Source organism: Myotis myotis, unplaced genomic scaffold (genome assembly GCF_014108235.1).
Source record: "Myotis myotis isolate mMyoMyo1 unplaced genomic scaffold, mMyoMyo1.p scaffold_m19_p_19, whole genome shotgun sequence".
Classification (NCBI taxonomy): Eukaryota; Metazoa; Chordata; class Mammalia; order Chiroptera; family Vespertilionidae; genus Myotis; species Myotis myotis.
In genome coordinates this window covers 26,283,638-26,302,907 of record NW_023416323.1, presented here as the reverse complement: position 1 = coordinate 26,302,907, position 19,270 = coordinate 26,283,638, and the positions used below count along the sequence as shown (strand labels likewise).

The window sequence follows — 19,270 nt, the reverse complement described above, 5'->3', positions numbered from 1 at the left end:
AACCTGAATTCCCATCTTTTCTTTAAACGTCAGCATCTGTCCACACTGGGTCTTCTTCCCCAGGTGGCAGTCACCACTGGCTGCTCTCCCACCCCACGTCCTGCCCCAGCTGCCCCAGCTGTGTCCCGGTCCAGAGCCTCCAGCACCTGGCAACTGTGGGCTCGTAGTCGGGACTGAGTCTTGGTGCGCCAGCGCCTCCCAGCCTGGCACCCGGGGCTGCACCAGAACCCTGCCCACAGGGGCTCTGCCCCCCAGACGGCCTTCCTCCAAGTCGGCTGTCCATTTCCAATTTTAAGCTTCTTTCTGCTGCCTCCACCCCGGAAACAGGCCAGCAAACAGGTGCCCAGGCAGGGACAGCACCCCGAGAGCCCCACAGCCGGGCACACCTGGTCCTGGTTGAGAGACCCGCCTTGCCCGCCCCTCCAGAGGTACCAGGCCTGGGCCGGAGGGATGGAGAAGAGGCTGGAGAAAGGGCAGCGTGAGGAGGGGCCCCTCCCCCTTGCCATTGTTCCCGGGGTGGGGGCTGCGCCTCTCCCCCAGGCAGCCAGCCCATTGGCGCGTAAATAGGGCGTGTCCACCACCATGTGCAGGGGGGCATACAGCACCCCAGAAATGTTCTATTTACCCAGAACCTCAGGTGCAAGCTTATTTGGAAACAGAATCTGCAGATGTAATGAAGGCTGACCCTAAATGAAGTGGGGGAGGGGCGCACAGAGGAAAAGGCCATGTGAAGGCAGGGGCTGGGGGACGCTGTCACTAGCCAAGGAACCCCAGGAGCCACCAGAGGGGGGAAGAGGCAGGGAGGGTCCTCCCCGGAGCCCTCAGCGGGAGAGTGGCCTGGCCACACCTTGATTTCAGGCTTCAGACTTCTGGCCTCTGGCCTCTGGCACGGAGACAGAACGAGTTTCTGCTGTTTTAAGCCCAGCCCCTCTGCAGGCCCCGGTCTGCATCCCGCCACCTGCCTCCCCAGCCTGGTCCCCTATGCCATGCCCTCCCATCCTCGCTCCCGTCTCCGTCTCCGGAACTGGTCTCATCACGTCCTGTCCAGGAGTTTGCAACAGCAGCTCCTGCAAGTACCGCCAGGTTCCTCTTCCAAAAGCAGCGGACCTCATCACGGCCCCACCCCCAGGCCGGGCCATGAGCCTCCAGCAGCCCCTGCTCTCACGAACCAGCTCTCCATCCCGCCTCTCGCCGCCCACCGAGCCTCTGCTCACGCGGGCCCCTCTACCCGGCCACCTGCGTGGACACTGCCCACCGCCCAGACATTTCAAGCGGCTTCTCACCCATGCGGCTCCGCCTGCTCCTCACGGCCTGGAAACGTCCAGAACACGCGGCCTCTGTCCCCCCACTGTTCTAAGAGCTCTGACCCTTTGCAAGATCCTTCCACAAGGGCCGGATTGGACCCAACTCCTCGAAGGGTCAAGTCCCGGGGCCGACCCGTGCGGGCGCATGGGAGGCACCAGAAACACGTGCTGAGTTTGACTCACTCACATTGACTCTCAGAGTCTGCAGGGATCCTGGTCGGCCCCCCGCCAGCAGCTCAAGAGGTTTCTAGGCCCTTTCTTTCTGTCCTCATTTCAACTTATTTTTCTTCAACAAACTGCTCTTGCTCTGCCTTTTAATTCTGTTCTTCACGGAGAAACCAGCTGCCTTCTGAGGCACGGGCCGCACGTCTCCCACGTGTCTGGGGGACCAGGCACTGTCACAAGCCCCCACCGCCTGCTGGCCACACCCAGGGCGGCTAGAAACCCTCTCTCTGCCACCTCGGTCCCCGCAGTGCACCTAGCACCGCGAGTCTGGGAAGGTACAGCTGCCACCGACCCCCCCAGACCTGCGCCCCGGCCACCACTGCGGACGCCCACCCATCGCGTGACTCACACCCGCCAGGCGCCTGGGCTGGGTCAGCTGGAGATGGGGTGGAGGGCGGGCCGGGGACCCCGAGGGCACTGCACTAGGCTGGGAAGCATCTCAACTTCTCACCAGCAAGAATGGCCCAGTTGCCATGGTTACGGCAGAGCCTGGTTCTGGGCCAAGACCTCCCTGGGGCAGTCCTCACCCCCCAACCCCCCCCCCCAGACCCCCCAGTACTCACAGTGGAGCCAGGCGAATCCCCGGGGCATGGTGGTGAGCGGGGTGCCCCAGGCTGCACAGACGGAGTCCCCGGTGGCGTGTCTGTCCCCAGAGGCCCGAGGGGGCCTACATGGCATCAGGTCAGCACAGGTGGCCCAAAGCGGAAGAAGGGCTGGTCGCAGGTGCTCCTGGGGCAGCGCCACCCTTATCTGCCTGGCAGTGCGGAGGGCAGCCGGGGGGTGGCGGCTGCCGGTTCCATGGCAGCGGAGACCGGCCCGAGAGAGCCGCCTCAGGGCTTCCCTCCGGAGCAGGCGGAGTGCCCGGCAGGCCCCTGGGAATCCGGGCTGGTTGTGCTTTCTCTGACTGCTCCGTCTGCAGCTGCTCAGTGTGAAATCTGGCTCTGGAAAGAGAAAGGAGGAGAGAAACCAATTATGTAAGAGCAGCGCTGCCACTCAGCCATCAGCCCCAGGCACGAGCCTGCCTGTTGTGGGTGCTGCACCCACTGGCCCGAGGGCCCGGGAAAGGCCGGAGGCGCTCGGCCTGCCGGCCCTGCTGGCCCCGGCGGCTGCCTCCTCCGCCACAAGCTCGCACACAAGAAGTGACTCCAGGACCAGCACCGGCCCAGGCGTGAGCTAGGATGACATCGGCCGGCAGCCTGAACAAAAGCAGGACCAAGAAGGAAGGGCTGCCCGAGTTCCATCAAGGGAGCTTCCGGAAGAAGGTGAGGTTTGAAGGTAACGTATTTGAATGACGGGGGCTGCAGGGAGGCGAAAATGGAAAGAATTCACCCCTCGACTCTCCTTCAGGTTTAGTCCCATTCTCCTAGTACCCCAAATTTGGGTCCACTCTTAATAGACTGCTCACTTAAATTTTAATTTCAGACAAACAACACATATTTTTTAGTATAATTATGTCATGAATACTTTTTATATGTATGTCCCAAAGCCTGCATGGGACATACTTACACTAAAAAAAAAAAAAAAATTCATTGTTTACCACCAATTCCAAATTAAGTTAGCAGTCCCATATTTTTATTTGCTAAATTTAGCAACCCTATGATAATAATGGGATAGCTCTTCCTGAGTGCTCACTGTATACTAGGCCCAGGTTAAGGCCTTTGTATTCATTGAATCCTTACAACAATCTTATGGGGCCAAAAAACATATCATTTTATCAATGAAGAAGTCAGGGCCCAGAGAGGTTAAGACACTTGTCCCAGGTCACACAGCTTGTAAGAAGTGCAACAAGAATTCAAGCCAGGCCTGCTGATGGCCTCTCCCGCAAGGCGACGCCCACATGTGTCAGGAAGCCCTTCTCAGCTGGGCGCTGGGCTTGGCGCTCTCATGCCATCTCTCATCTCATCTCATCTCTCCCTCACTGGACTCTGCGAGGTGCCGGCCGCTGTCCCCGTTTTGCAGATGAGGAAACGGAAGCTCTGAGAGGCTGAGTTGGCCGGCGACAGAGCCAGCTCTGAAATTCAGTCTCTGACTCAGTTCTCTCTGTTCCATGTCCTTGCCCGCTCTCTGTTTCCCCTCTGGTCGGGGGAGGGGGGAAAGTATGATTTGGGGTCTTCTCCATTGTGGCTCGGGGTTTCCCAGCAGGCAGGCAGGGACTCACACAATGAACACAGGCCTCCATCCACCCTCCGTGTGAAGTCACCCCCAGATCTCAACTGCTCCTCTGATCCTGGATATTGCCGTGTCACCATGGACACCCACCTAACTGAAACTTCTGTTGTTTAAATGTTTAAGGTGTATTGAGGCATAATTTACATATAGCAAAATTCACTGTTTTTAGTGTACAGATCTGAGTTTAGACCAGCGGTTCTCAACCTGTGAGTCGCGACCCCTTTGACGGTCGAACGACCCTTTCACAGGGGTCGCCTAAGACCATCCTGCATATCAGATATTTACATGATGATTCATAACAGTAGCAACATTACAGTTAGGAAGTAGCAACGAAAATAATTTTATGGTTGGGTCACAACATGAGGAACTGTATTTAAAGGGCCAGAAGGTTGAGAACCACTGGTTTGGACAAATTCATAGAGTTGTATAACCACTACAATAACCAGGATATAGGATATTTCTATCCGCCCAGAAAATTCCCTCTGGCCACTGTGTGGTCAGCCTCCCTCCCACCCCAGCCTCTGCCGGGCAGTTGCACCTTTCCCGGCTGCCGGGTACCCACAGTCAGGCACCTCTCCCAGATGCCCGCAGTCAGGCGCCTCCCCCCAGGTGCCCGCAGTCAGGCGCCTCCCCCCGGGTGCCCGCAGTCAGGCGCCTCCCCCCATGTGCCCACAGTCAGGCACCTCCCCCCAGGTACCCGCAGTCAGGCGCCTCCCCCCCGGGTGCCTGCAGTCAGGCGCCTCCCCCCAGGTACCCGCAGTCAGGCGCCTCCCCCCCCGGGTGCCCGCAGTCAGGCGCCTCCCCCCCCGGGTGCCCGCAGTCAGGCGCCTCCCCCCCCCCCGGGTGCCCGCAGTCAGGCGCCTCCCCCCCGGGTGCCCGCAGTCAGGCGCCTCCCCCCCGGGTGCCCGCAGTCAGGCGCCTCCCCCCCGGGTGCCCGCAGTCAGGCGCCTCCCCCCCCCCCCAGGTGCCCGCAGTCAGGCGCCTCCCCCCGGGTGCCCGCAGTCAGGCGCCTCCCCCCCGGGTGCCCGCAGTCAGGCGCCTCCCCCCCGGGTGCCCGCAGTCAGGCGCCTCCCTCCCCGGGTGCCCGCAGTCAGGCGCCTCCCCCCCGGGTGCCCGCAGTCAGGCGCCTCCCCCCCGGGTGCCCGCAGTCAGGCGCCTCCCCCCCCCCGGGTGCCCGCAGTCAGGCGCCTCCCCAAAAGTACCCGCAGTCAGGCGCCTCCCCAAAGGTACCCGCAGTCAGGCGCCTCCCCACAGGTGCCCGCAGCCAGGCGCCTCCCCAAAGGTGCCCGCAGCCAGGCGCCTCCCCAAAGGTGCCCGCAGCCAGGCGCCTCCCCACAGGTGCCCGCAGCCAGGCGCCTCCCCACAGGTGCCCGCAGCCAGGCGCCTCCCCACAGGTGCCCGCAGCCAGGCGCCTCCCCACAGGTGCCCGCAGCCAGGCGCCTCCCCCCAGGTGCCCGCAGCCAGGCGCCTCCCCCAGGTGCCCGCAGCCAGGCGCCTCCCCCAGGTGCCCGCAGGCAGGCGCCTCCCCCAGGTGCCCGCAGCCAGGCGCCTCCCCCAGGTGCCCGCAGTCAGGCGCCTCCCCCAGGTGCCCGCAGCCAGGCGCCTCCCCCAGGTGCCCGCAGCCAGGCGCCTCCCCCAGGTGCCCGCAGTCAGGCGCCTCCCCCAGGTGCCCGCAGTCAGGCGCCTCCCCCAGGTGCCCGCAGCCAGGCGCCTCCCCCAGGTGCCCGCAGTCAGGCGCCTCTCCCAGCTGCCGGGTACCTTTTGCATCAGGCCCCTCCCACTGGGCATGTGGGTTCAGCCAGGGAACTGCGTGTACTGGTGGTTTGCTCCTTTTCCTGGCTGAGTACGCCATTGTACGGCCAAATCGCTGTTTATCTGTCCATCCACCAGTGGCAGGGCATCTGGTTTTTCTGAATTTTTGATAATTATGAATGAAACCCCCACAAGCCTCTGCACACAGGTTTGGGTGGGGCTGGGAGTTTCCATCTCTCTCGGGCGGATCCGTAACTTGAATGTGCTCCTCAGTCCTCAGAACATCAGAGCTCTGCATGCTGACTGCGGGGTGCTGACCGTGGGGTGCTGACCACGGGGTGTGACTGTGGGGAGCTGACCGCGGGGGTCCAGGCAATGGTCTCCCGTCCTGTCCTGCTCCACGGCTGGAGCATCCCTCAGCCCAGACCTCACCAACCACATGCACGTCAGGCTCTGTGCCCCGTCCACACCCCACAACACTCCGGGCAGCCTCCTCACTCAGAAACCTCCCGGAAAGGCCCCCGTGCTGAGCCCCACCCGGGACCACAAATCCTGGACCACCAGGCCCTGATGGAGAAGCTGAGAAAGGGCGGAACGGGGTCGATTCGCCTTCCCGCCACGGTACATAGTCCTGGGCTCCATCTGTGGTTACACCCTCCCGTTGAGCCCCCTGAAATGAGGGCGAGGGGTGGAGGGATGTAGGAAAGCCAAGGAGGACCCAAGAGGGAGTTACCTAATAACACAGGAGCCAGAGCCACCCACCCCCAACCCATCCCTGGGGCCTAGAACAGCCGTTGGGAAGCCGTGCGGGGAAAAGCTGTGTAAGAAAGTACAAGTTGGACTATGATGTTGCCCAAGTCATTTGTGAACAGCAAAGTCGCAGTAGCAAGTAAGAAGTGAACATTAACTTAACAGAATCACGGCTCAAGGGAGCTGGGAGGTCAAGGAGCTGGGGAGGCAGCGGTATGTAAGGAGGGAATCGGGTGACGGGGGCGAACTCCCCCCGGTGGGAAGCCAACAGGTGATGCCTCTTAGGAAGACTTGGCAACGTGAGCACGTTGTGTATAAGGAGAAATATATGCATTGCTTTTTGAAAAAGTGAAAGTCCTGAGTCTGGGGAGCAGGAAGTGGGGAGGAGGGAGCAGACAGAAGCCTGCTGTTGTTCATGACAGGATCCTACTGGACTATTTGCTTCTGTAGTTCAGGTGCAGGTATAATTTTGATTTAAAGATATAAAACTAGACTTATGCCCTAGCCAGTTTGGTTCAGTGGATAGAGCATTGGCCTGTGGACTCAAGGGTCCTGGGTTCGATTTTGGTCAAGGGCACATGCCCGGGGTTGTGGGCTCAATCCCCAGTAGGGGGAGTGCAGGAGGCAGCCAATCAATGATTCTCATTATTGATGTTTCTATCTCTCTCTCCCTCTCCTTTCTTTTCTGAAATCAATAAAAATATATTTAAAAAAAATAAAAATATAAAACTAGACTTTTCAAAAAGGCATTACAGGGCAGCAACTACATTGCCATGTTCATTCAGGTTAGGCAGCAAGGGCCTGCTCTCCGGGACCTTCGTTGTTCCCTCCTTTCCCAAGCCACTTGCCCCTCCTAGCGGCTCCACCTCCGAGGGGCAGGAGCCAGGAACCAGACTAGAGTCCAGCAGCTAAACCCAGAGCCAGTCCAGCCTGATGAGGAGATACAGGGTTCTATTTAGGACACACACACACTCTATCAGCTGTGCAATAACCCCCAAAACTATAGTGGCTGAAAGAACCATCATTTCTTATTTTTCACGAATCTACAGATTGGCCGGGACTCACCTACCTGGGTTGGGCTGGGCTGGGCTGGGCTGGGCTAGGCTGATCTAGCCTGGGCTCACTCACGCTGGTAGGCTGGCAGAGTGCTGGCTGGTCTCAGGTGCCTCAGCTGGGATGACTCCCTTCCAGCAGGCTAACCTAAGTGTGTTCTTGTGACAGAGGCAGGATTCTAAGAAAGAGAGCAAATGAGTAAATGGCCTGAAGGCTGAGGCATAGGACAATCACACCATCACTTCTACCACATTCTATCCAAAGCAGATTGGCAGGGGAAGGGAGTGGGGGTACACGGACTCCATTTCTTTTTTTTTTTTTTTACTTCAGAGAAGAAGGGAGAAGGAGAGGGCGATAGAAACATCAGTGATGAAAGAGAATCACTGATCGGCTGCCTCCTGCACACTCCCAGTTGGGGATTGAGTTCACCAACCAGGCATGTGCTCTTGACCGGACTGGAACCTAGGACCCTTCAGTCCGCAGGCCGACGCTCTATTCTTGATGAAAGGAGCTGCAGAGCATCATTGCAAAAGGCACGGATGGGGTGTGCATGTGAAGAATCGGGGCCACTTTTGCAACCAATCAATTACACCCACACAGAACATTCTTCTCCCCAAAGTAGCCAGGCCTGACCGGAGGCCCAGGGGACACAGCACTGGACCACCTGCTCCAGCCTGACCACTTCCCTGCAAGCAGGGCTGGGCCGCAGGGGCCTCTGAGGCATTCCATGCAACCCCCATATCCTAGAGATGAGGAAACAAGGTCTCACGGGGGAGGCAGCTGGCCCCAGGCCACACGCCCAACTTCACCCTCCTCCTGTGAATCAAGCCTCTCTGTCCTCTGAGAACGTGGGGAGGGGCAATGAGCCGCCACCAAGAGTGAGTCACAGATGTTCTAGTCAGGAGGAGGTGGAAGGAAAGTAGGAATGAGTTGAGGACACAGGAAAAGGGAGACAGACAAAAGCAGAAACAGGAATGAATTACTCTGGTGAATTCCATTAGCCCAGGGTCTGTCTTTCTGAGTAAAATTTCACCCACCACCTCTGTTCTATACGCGGAAAGACGACGCTAGACCTGGGGCACCTGAATAGCACAGGACCCACCCTTGGCCACATCGGTGGAGTTGGTCTCATCAGAGAAGTGCTCTGGGTCAGAATGCTCGCGCCCTTGGCCACCCTTCAGTACAAGTCCTCGCTGTAAAGGACTCCCTGTTTCTCCAGCCCGTGACTCTGGGCGTGGCCTTGGGACGTGTTCTCACCTAGGGATGTGCCTGTGCCTTGAGGCTTGTCCTCTCTCTGAGTCTTGTAAACACCTCCAGCCTCCTATAGGAGGTGCTGCCGAGGTCCCCAGCACGTGAGTGAGACCAGTTGGCCCCAGGCACATCAGCCCAGAAGCCCAGCCACCACACAGGATCTTGAGAAAGATTCAATGCTTGCTTTAAGCCACTAAACTCGGGGGTAGTTCGTTACACAGTAAAAGCTAATCTCCACAGCAGCATGGGAACGGCCCGTGTCTGCAAATGGCCTGTCAGGAGCCAGATCGATTCCAACCCAAAGCCTCCTCTGGGGGTGGCTCCGGTGACTCAGCTCCTCAGAAGGAAGCTCCAGCCCAGGTCAGGGGTCTCCGGGGACAAAGGTGCTAGCGCTGCCCAAGGCCCAGCCAGAAGCTCCTCTTGGAAGAGCAACTTTCTGGAATTCAGTGCTAATCGAGATGTTCTTTCTATCCTCGGCCACACTTGAATTATTCTATAAAACCTTTTAGTATACAAATTGTAATGGCAGGCTCATGTAGTGGCCCCCAGATGACCATTACTCAGCTGCAAAAATCATCAGCCCTGGCCAGGTAGCTCAGTTGGTTAGAGCGTCATCCAGATACATCAAGGTTGTGGGTTTGATCCTGGACAGGGCACATACAAGAAGCATAAATAAGTGGAACCACAAAGCTATGTTCCCCTCCCTCTCTCGCTCTCCCTCCCTCCCTCCCTTCCTCTCTTCCTAAAATCAATTTTTAAAAAAATCAATCCTCTGACATTCCTGTTTCACCCATCCCCCCAATTTTTTCCCTAGAGTATTTTTTTAATATATTTTTATTGATTTCAGAGAGGAAGGAGAGGGAGAGAGAGAAACATCAATGATGAGAGAATCATCGATCAGCTGCCTCCTACACACTCCCTACTAGAGATCGAGCCTGCAACCCGGGCATGTGCCCTTCACCAGAATCGAACCTGGGACCCTTCAGTCCACAGGCTGACGCTCTATCCACTGAGCCAAACCGGCGAGGGCTCCCTAGAGTATTTTAAAGCAACTTTCAGACATTCCATTTTACCAGTATGTAAGGATTTTTGTTTTTTTGTTTTGTTTTGTTTAAATATATTTTTATTGGGTCCGCAGGCCGATGCTCTATCCACTGAGCCAAACCAGCTAGGGCAGGATTTTTAAAAAATATATAATCACACTACTATTATTGCACATTCCCAAGTCAATAATTCCTTATGTCATCTAATATAGAACCCATGTTCAATTTTCCCTGATTACTTAAAAAAATGTCCTTTTTTAAAGCTGCTTTTGTTTGAATTGTGGATGAAAAAGGGGCCACATACTAAACCTGACAAGCTCAGGGGAGGCCTGCAGAATGGGCCCTACAAACTCAGAAACCGAGAGTAACCACATGAAATGGTCTAAACATAACAATTTCTAACTAAAAGCAGGTCGTGCGGGTAGTCACACCTGGGCATGCAGTTCCCTTGACGAAGGCCAACCTTGACCTTAAGTGAACCTGTGTTTTGTCTTTTTGCAACTAAGATAACATACTTCTGAAATGTCTGCGTAATCTCCTCCTCCAACCCCCAGACCCCTCATTGTTATCCTGTTCCTCGCGTCCCACCTCTACGTGCTGTAAATGTCAATCATTAACTGCCCGCACCCACCAGTGTAAAAGAAGTGTTGTTTTTCTCTCTTTTGCCTTTTTATCCAACCTCAGAGATTTCCCTGCTTTGCTTTCTCCTGCCCCCTTAACCTACCACCAATGGACTCCATATTAACCCCTCCTCCTTTTGTCTCCTCCTTGTATTCTAATATATAAAATAAGCTGCAGCCCTAGCCAATTTGGCTCAGTGGCTAGTGTTGGCCTGCGGACTGAAGGGTCCTGGGTTCGATTCTGTTCAAGGGCACATGCCTGGGTTGTGGGCTCGATCCCCAGTAGGAGGTGTGCAGAAGGCAGCTGATCAATGATTCTCTCTTATCATTGATGTTTCTATCATTCCTTCTCCCTTTCTCTCTGAAATCAATAAAAATATATTTAAAAAAATAATAATAAAATAAGCTGTAAAACTGCCATTCTCTGGAGCGTTTTCTCAATCCTGGCAATTATCAGCTTGACTCAGATAAACCTAAAAAAACCTCTGCAAGTTTGGACATCCTATCTAATAATAGACAAACATGGTAATTGACCGTACCTTTGCTATGCCTCTCATGGGCTAATCAGTGTGATACGCAAATTAACCGCCAAGAAAGATGGCGGCTAATTTGCATACTGCAGGCAGGGTGGGACAGCGCCATCCCACCTGCGCTGCCACCATCCAAACCTGCTATCTGCAACCCGGGGCAGCGGGCGTCCGTGTGCAACCTGACCCAGGGCGGCCGGGTGGGGTGGCAGTGATCGGCCAGCCCACCCGGCCTCCATCCAGGCATCTCGTGTGTGACCCACCCAGGGCGTCCTGTGTGCGACCCAACCTGGGGCGGTGCCCCAACCCCCGGATCGGCCCTGCCGTGTGTGCGACCTGGGGAGGCGGGGCAGGCACCAAGGGATCGGGCCTGCCATCTGCCACCTGGGGAGCGGGCCTAAGCCAGCAGGTGGTTATCTCCCAAGGGGTCCCAGACTGTGAAAGGGCACAAGTGGGGCTGTACAAATTTTTGTGCACCAGGCCTCTAGTTTCTTATAAGATGACAGAATCAAGAGCCCCACAAGGTGGCTCACCTAGTGCCCTTGATTGATGTCTTTTACATCTTTTTCATTAAAAAAAAAATTAAGATATAGTTCAATGCCATAAAATTCAGCATTTCAAAGCATGCAATATAGTGTGTGTGTGGGGGGGGGGGGGTTGTGTGTGTTTTTTTAGTTTATTCAGAAAGTTGTGCATCAATCACCACAATCTAATTCCAGAATGGTTTCATCACCCCAAAAACAAACTCTGTATTCATTAGCAGTCACTGTCTATGTCCTGTTCCCCAGTCCCTGGAAACCAACCACTAACCTGCTCTATGGGTTTGCCTGTTCTGGACATTTCATACAAATGCAGTCACATGATTTGTGATCCTTTATGACTTACTCTTTCATTTAGCATAATGTTTTCATTCATCTTGTAGTACATTATAAACTGAATGTTTGCTTCTCCCCCACAAATTCACAGGTCAAACCCCTAGCTCCCAATGTGATAGTATTTGGCAATGGGACCTTTGGGAGATAATCAGTGTTGGATGAAGTCATGGGGGTGGGGCCCTCATGATGGGATTAGTGCCTTTAAGAAGGGCTTGCTGTCTCTCCCTGCTCCCACAGAGGTCATGTGGCCACACAGAGAAAGTAGCCTTCTGCAACCCAAGGGGAGAGTCCACACAAAACCGACCGTGTGGCTCACACAGACACAGGGTATCCAACTGAGAGAACAAAACTGCTCTAGAACATGGAGACAGAGGACAGGAGCAAGTGAATGGCATCCATATTCAAGGTCAAACTGAGCAAGTCTGTGTTCTCTGGCTTCTGTATGATTTCCTTGCATTAGTCGTACTGAAAAAAAAAATTCCCTGGACCAGATGCTTCAAAGCTGAAGGCCCAGGACCAGTGAAGAAAGCCTGGAAGATATTTGCATCAAATCTATATCTATGCCCTCCTCAGCCAGGTCCCATCTACTGTCAGAGGGGTCTATTTCTTGGGATCAGAGAGGAGGGTAAAAGCTTCCCCAACTTCCCTGAACTTCTCCTCCTCCCGCTCCAGCGCTTCTCACTGGCTCCGCTGTGCCCAGACACATGGTGCATCAAAGTCCACTTCCAATAAAGGTTCTTGATCTTGTCCTCAGAGGCTTTCATGTCCACTCCCAGAATCTTGTAGTAATTTTCCTCTTTTTATTTTCACTTATTGAGTTGAGAGAGAGAGAGAGAGGAAGAGGAAGAGGGGAAGGGAGAGAGAAACATGGATTTATTGTTCTACTTTTATATGTATTCACTGGTTGCTTCCTGGCCAGGGCTAGTGATCTTTCCTTTTACCCTTCTTCAGTTCCAGCTGTGCATTTTTTAGTTGCTCCTGTTCGTGTGTTTTCTCCGCCCAATACATGTTTTCATAGGCCTCCTGCTTCTTCAGATCCTTGATCATGTGCCTCAGTGTCCATGTAGCACTGAGCTCTTCTCCAGAAGGCTTTCACACACATGCCACCGAGCTTCCCTGCATCTGTGCAGTCTTCTATTGCATCATATGGTTCCCTAAGCTTGGAATGAACTGTACCCGAGTAGAATGTAGCATTTGTTTTTATAGTGTTGGGGTCTATCCCCAGGACTTTGATGGACTGTTCCTTTGCTAGCTTGCAATTCCCTTCTTTAAATGCTTCATTCCCATCTCTCTTTGCTTTAAGTGTTTTGGCATTTCTGCAAGCCACACAGGCCTTCTTGTGGTCAGGAGCCATCCCGAGAGCCTGTACAAAAACCTGAACCATCTTCTTAATACGGCCTTCATAATATAGGCAAAGACCTCAGACATACAGAGCATCCACGTTGGTGGATCCACTTGTAAAAATGTCACCGGCCACCGACTGTGCTTCTGGAGAATGACCCAGCATGGCTAAATATTCTGCTTGGAGGATTTTGAAGCAATGGCAGGCAGGGGCAAATTTTAGGGCACAGGTCTATGCAAAGAGCAACCTTCCAAAAATCCCACTTCTCTAAATCCATTTCAGCTATTTTCCCCTAGTCTTTGACTGCATTAGCGTTCCCAAACTCCCACCATGCCTGAGCATTTTTGTGATCCAGTTCTAGGGCTCTCTGGAAACTGACAAGCTGCTATTGCCACTCCCTAGACATAGGTGGCATTTGCCCTCTGGTAGACTTCCCCACCCAGCTGTCATCCAACCCTACTGACTACTGTGCATCTCCAAGGGCTTCCTAGAACTTGCTGAGCATCATCAAGGTGCTCAATTCCCATAAAATGGCTGTGGTTCTTACATAATAGTTATAAGTTTCATTGTAATCTTTCATGGCATGATATGCATTTCCTTGTTCTTTGAAAGACTGCTTCTTTGTCATCCAGCAGCTCTGACTTGATCACCACCATGACCACAATGCACCCCATGGCCACTATCTTACCACCAGGACCAGTACTCCATTCCTCTTTAGTATTGTCAAATAATATTCCATTGTATGGATATATCACATTTTCTCTATCCATTGGGCATTCAAGTTGTTTTCATATTTTGGCTATTATGAAAAATACTAGAGGCCCAGTGCACAAAATTCATGCACTGGGGCGGGTTGTTCCTTAGCCCAGCCTGCACCCTCTCCAATCTGGGATTCCTCGGGGGATGTCTGACTGCTGGTTTAGGCCTGATCCCTGTGGGATTTAGAGAAGTGGGATTTTTGGAAGGTTGCTCTTTGCATAGACCTGTGGGATTGGGCCTAAACTGGAAATTAGATATCCCCCTCACAATCCAGGACTGCTGGCTCCCAACCGCTCACCTGCCTGCCTGCCTGATTGCCCCTAACTGCTTCTGCCTGCCAGCCTGATCACCCCCTAACCACTCCCCTGCCAGCCTGATCGACGCCCAACTGCTCCCTTGCTGACCCAATCGCCCCCAACTGCCCTCCCCTGCCAGCCCAGTTGCCCCTAACTTCCCTCCCCTGCAGGCTGGTCACCCCTAACTGCCCTCCCCTGCTGGCCTGATCGCCCACAACTACCCTCCTTTGCCGGCCATCTTGTGTGAGGGTGTGGCAGTCAATTTGCATATTCCCTCCTTATTATATAGGATTGCTATCAACATTTGAGAACCAGCTGTGTGGACATGTTTTAAATTCTCTTGGTATATGCCTAGGAATGAGGTTTCTGGGTCACATGGTTGCTCTATGTTTAACATTTTGAGGAACTGCCGGTCTGTCTTCCAAAGCAGGTATACCATTTCATATTTTCATCCGCAGTGTATGAGGGCTCCGATTTCTCCACATCCTCACCAACACTTGTTATTATCTACCATTTTTGTCATACCCATCGTAGTGGGTGTGAATGGTATTTCACTGTGGTTCGATCTTCGTTTTCCTGGTGCCTAATAATGTTGAGCATCCTTTCATGTGCTTATGAGCCATTTGTGTATCTTCTTTGGAGAAATATATATTCAAATCCTTTTCCCAAATTTAACTGGTTTATCTTTTTATTTTTGAATTGTAAGAGTTCTTTGTATATTCTGGGTACTAGGCTCTTTTCAGATATATGATTTGTAAATATTTTCTCCCATTTTGTGGGTTGTCTTTTCACTTTCTTGATAGTGTCCCTTGATGTACAAAATTTTTTAAGTTTGATGAAGTCCAATTTATATTTTTCTTCTGTTTTTGGTGGCTTGTGCTTTTGGTGACATATCTCAGAAGTCATTGTCAATCCAAGGCCACAAATACATGTTTTTTTATTCTAAGAGTCTCATAGTTTTAGCTCTTATGCCTAGATCTTTGATCCCTTTGGAACTAATTTATGATTATGGGGTGAGATACAAGCCTAACTTCATTCTTTGCATGTGGACATCCAGTTGTCCCAGCACCACTCTTTGAAAAGACTTCTTTTCCCCATGAAATGCTCTCGGTTCACCAAAAATCAGTTGACCACAGAGGCATAAACAGATATGAATTTATTTCTGAATTCTCAATTCTATTCCATTGTTCTATGTATCTACTTTATGCCAATACCACACTGTCTTGATTTCTGTAGCTTTGTAGTGTTTTGAATTCTTAAGACTTTTTAATATATAATAATTTACTTTTCCTTTTTGTTGTTGTTGAAGAAACTGAGTCACTTGTCCATGGACTCCCCAGATTCTGGATTTGGTGGGTTACATCACTGGCATGTCATTTAACATATTTATCTCTGTATTTCTAATATTCAGATTGAGAAGCTTCACTGGGCTCAGGTATAATTTTCCCAGGAGGTATTGCATTACATCAGGAGGCACAGAATGTCTGTTGTCCCACTTTAGTGAGCTTATATCTGCTCTTTCTTGCTGATCCACCCACTATAAACTTCTCCATCAACCTTCACCTGTCATCAGACACTGATGACTATGGCCTCGATCCAGTATTTCATTAGGTGATGACTTTCTAACTCTCTCTTTCCTTTTACATGTGTTACTGTGATTCTTCTATAACAGAATTTTCCTCCCTCATCTATTTTCCTATCTTAGAGCAGGATAAAAGCTTGATTCTTTCCATTCACTTACCAGCTAGCAAAAGAGTTGTTCTGTAGCATCCTCTAAAGATAATCAATAATGTTTTCCAGTATAATTTTGAATTCATTCACTCTTTAATTTTTATATTTCAATCCATTGAAATTACTTTGAAGTTAGGTTTATTAAGGTATAATTGATGTACATTAAAGTTCACACTCTTGTCCTAGCTCATTTGGCTCTGGATAGAGCATCAATCAGCCTTCAGACTGAAGGGTCCCGGGTTCGATTCTAGTCAAGGGCACATACCTGGTTGCAGGCTCCTCCCACATCCGACCTGGTCGGGGCACATGCAGGAGGCAACCAATGGATGTGCCTCTCTCACATTGATATTTCTGTCTTTCCCTCTCTCTTCCACTCTCCCTAAAAATCAATGGGAAAATATCCTCAAGTGAGAATTTTTAAAAAGTTCACTCTTTAGCTGTACAATTTGATGAGTTTCAACAGATATTTACACCAACACCTTTCTAAGACACAGAACATTTCTATCGCCCCCAAACGTTCCCTTGTGTCCCTTCCCCACCCCACACTTCTGACAATCACTCATCTAATTCCTTTTCCTAGAGTTTTATCTTTTCCATATATAAAAAGATGGGACCATAGAGTACGTCCTCACTTCTGCCCTGTCTTCTTTCACTTGACAAAGGCGTTAGGAGCCCATCCATGTTGCTGAGTATATCATAGTCTGTTCCTGCTATTGCTGAATAGCATTCCGTTGCACCAGGGTTTTTCAAGTGTGAGTAGGGCTGCCACCCACTTCTGCATGGAGGTGTTCTGAGGACATATGTTTCATTTCTCTCAGGTAACCTAGGTGCAAGTCCCTGGAGCTTTAACAATAAGAAACTGCCAAGCTGTTTTCCTAAGTGGCTGTTTGTTATGGTTTGGGCTACTCCGATTACTTCATCACTTGGCTAGTGGGAGTTCCTTCCCGTCGGTTCCTGTGCTGTTGACATGAGTCCAGCCGTCTTCAATAGCTTCCTTGCTTTCAGGTATGCCTGGAGGTTCCACCCTTCTCATATATTTTCTGTCTCAGACTTGAAATCAGCTCCTTTTCCAAATAACCCTTTCAGCGGGAAAAGGTACTTAGAAACCACAGCCTGAATACTAAGTCTCGTTACTCCTCAGGTGTCGGTGTGCATGGGCCTTTTCAGCTCTAGGAAATTTATATTTTTTAGAAATAGGAAAATAAGTCATTTGTTTGTACATAAATCATTAGAATTATAAGGTTTTTAAAAACATCTTTAGGTTATTATTTGCATCTCTTTTGTCTTGTGCTGAAAATCTTGTTTCCTAATGACACTTAGACGATTATCCTTCTCTGTGTACAGTAGTTTCAAATGGTAACAGTAATATAACTTCACCATAAGACAAGTCTGTAAGATTTCTCTGTGGTTCTTTTTATCTTAGGTTATATTCCCACTGGGAATATATAGTCAAAAGATCTTATATTTTCAGCTTTCACCAGGTAGCTCAGTTGGTTAGAGTGTTGAACCAACACATTGAGGTTGTGAGTTTGATCCCCTATTAGGGCACTTACAAGAAGCAAACAATGAATGCATAAATAAATGGAACACCAAATCGATGTATCTCTCTAATTAATCAATAAAAAAATTTAAAGCTCTTATATTTCCATTTCTCTCTTATTTTTAGGGATGTTAATTTGTTGTGTGTTTTAATTATATGAAGCCCTCATATCATGCCAAAGTAAAAACTATCAAAGGTATGTTCAGAAAGGTCTAGCTTCTAGTCCCTATCTTTCTCCCCCGTTTCTCCCTCCCTGATAAACATTTTTATTAGTTTTTTGTTTATTCTTGCATTCTTTATGTTTTGAAATAGAAACGTAATTTTTATAGTTCCTTTCTTTTTGCCTACAAAAGGTAGCCTGTTGCACATTTTACGCGGTGCTGTTTAAATGTTTTAAAATAAAACATGGAGACATAACCAAAAACAAATGTATGGTTACATACATTATTATAAGAAAATCACACCTTATAACTACCACCCAATGAAGAAGCAGAACCTGGCCTCCCACCCCAAAGGCCCTCCCTCCCTCAGCCCCATCCCCATCACAGCTCCCAAAAGTAAGCATCGCCTGGCTGGGCTTCTGTCTGGTTTTATCAACCAAGTGTACATCCCTCGACACTACAGTTCAGCTGTTACCTTTGTCCGTTTTTAAAATTTCATTTGTCCTTTGCGTCTCTCTTAACCTATGAGGTTTCCTCTCATCCTGTTCTTTCCCTTACAACTCATCTGTTGAGGAACCCGGGACATCTGGCACGTAGCGTGGCCCATCTGGGCTCTGGTGGTCGCACCCTGACCGTGCGATTCAGCACGTCCCTCTGTCCTCTCTATTTCTGCACATGGCGGTTGGATCAGATTCAAGTTCAAACCCCTTGTCTCCCGGGTGGTGCTAGGTTCTTTCAACAGGAGACAGGTAACGTCTGGTGTTTCATTCTCTTCTGCTGTTGGCAGCCACTGACGTTTAGAGCCCAGACCCATTAATTCATCAAGGGCTGCCGAGTGATCTCCCCCCTCACCTCGCCTTCTGACCAAGCCTTTTCCCACTGGACAAGCAGAGGCGGCCACAGACCCAGAGCTTTGCTAAGGTGTCTGACGCGAATGAAACATTGTGCTTCCCTCCCACATCTGACCTCTCTCTGGAATGACAGGTTCTGGGCTCCTGTGGTGTGTTCTCAAACACCTGCTTCTCAGAAAAGGATGGGCCGGGTTCCAGGCCGGCACTGCCTTACACCTCCTTCTCCTTGCAGCAACGATGAGCGTTAACCCTCCCATTTTCTCAGGAAAGCCACCCAAGCAGTTTCATCAAGCAAGACCCACTCATGCCTGGGTGTGCGGGCCAAACGCTTGCAGCAGGCCAGATGCTCCTGGCAGGAGCCGCGCTCCGGGATCCGAGTCACCACATCCGGGAGGCTTGGCGCCCACACCAGATGCCTGGGGCATCCCCCAGGCTGGGGTATTGTCTTCCGTGAAGCAAAACATGAAAACCTGCCCAGTGCTACAGACAACAGAAGCATGAAACAGCAGGATGCCTTACTCAGCATTTCCTAGCCCAGAGCCAGGTGTCTAACAACTCTTCAGGCCATATCTACGTATCTGTTTTTAAAATATATTTTTATTGCTTTGAGAGAGGAAAGGACAAAGAGAGAGACAGAAACATCAATGATGAGAGAGAAGCACTGATCGGTTGCCTTCTGCACACCCCACACTGGGGATCAAGCCCGCAACCCACGACCTAACCAGGAATTAAACCATGACCTCTTGATTCACAGGTCGGATGCTCAACCACTGAGCCACGCCAGCCAGGCCACGTCTACATATCTTGAGACATACTTCTCTCATTTTCTCACCTTTTAAAATATATATATTTTTACTGATTCCAGAGAGGAAAAGAGATGGAGAGAGATAGAAACATCAATGATGAGAGAGAATCATCGATCGGCTGCCTCCTGCACACCCCCTACTGGGGATCGAGCCTGCAACCCGGGCATGTGCCCTGACCAGGAATCAAACCGTGACCTCCTGGTTCATAGGTTGAC

At 51.3% G+C, this 19,270-nt stretch overlaps 1 protein-coding gene and 1 pseudogene across 11 annotated transcripts in view; both read right to left on the bottom strand.

The window, feature by feature from the left end:
- The window catches only part of IL34 (interleukin 34), a 66,436-nt gene that overhangs the window by 7,076 nt on the left and 40,090 nt on the right, over positions 1-19,270 (bottom strand). For 7 of the 11 annotated variants that reach the window (XM_036345596.1, XM_036345597.1, XM_036345601.1 and 4 more), the window contains 2 exons: positions 7,270-7,431; positions 2,093-2,470 (listed from right to left, as the gene is read on the bottom strand). In XM_036345596.1, the coding sequence (XP_036201489.1) occupies positions 2,093-2,207 (115 nt within the window). In that variant the 5' untranslated portion in view covers positions 2,208-2,470; positions 7,270-7,431. Of the gene's footprint in view, positions 1-2,092; positions 2,471-7,265; positions 7,432-19,270 lie in introns of those variants that run through there. The other 4 variants (XM_036345604.1, XM_036345594.1, XM_036345593.1 and 1 more) reach the window with 2 other exon arrangements.
- LOC118674185 lies at positions 12,121-13,586 on the bottom strand (annotated as a pseudogene).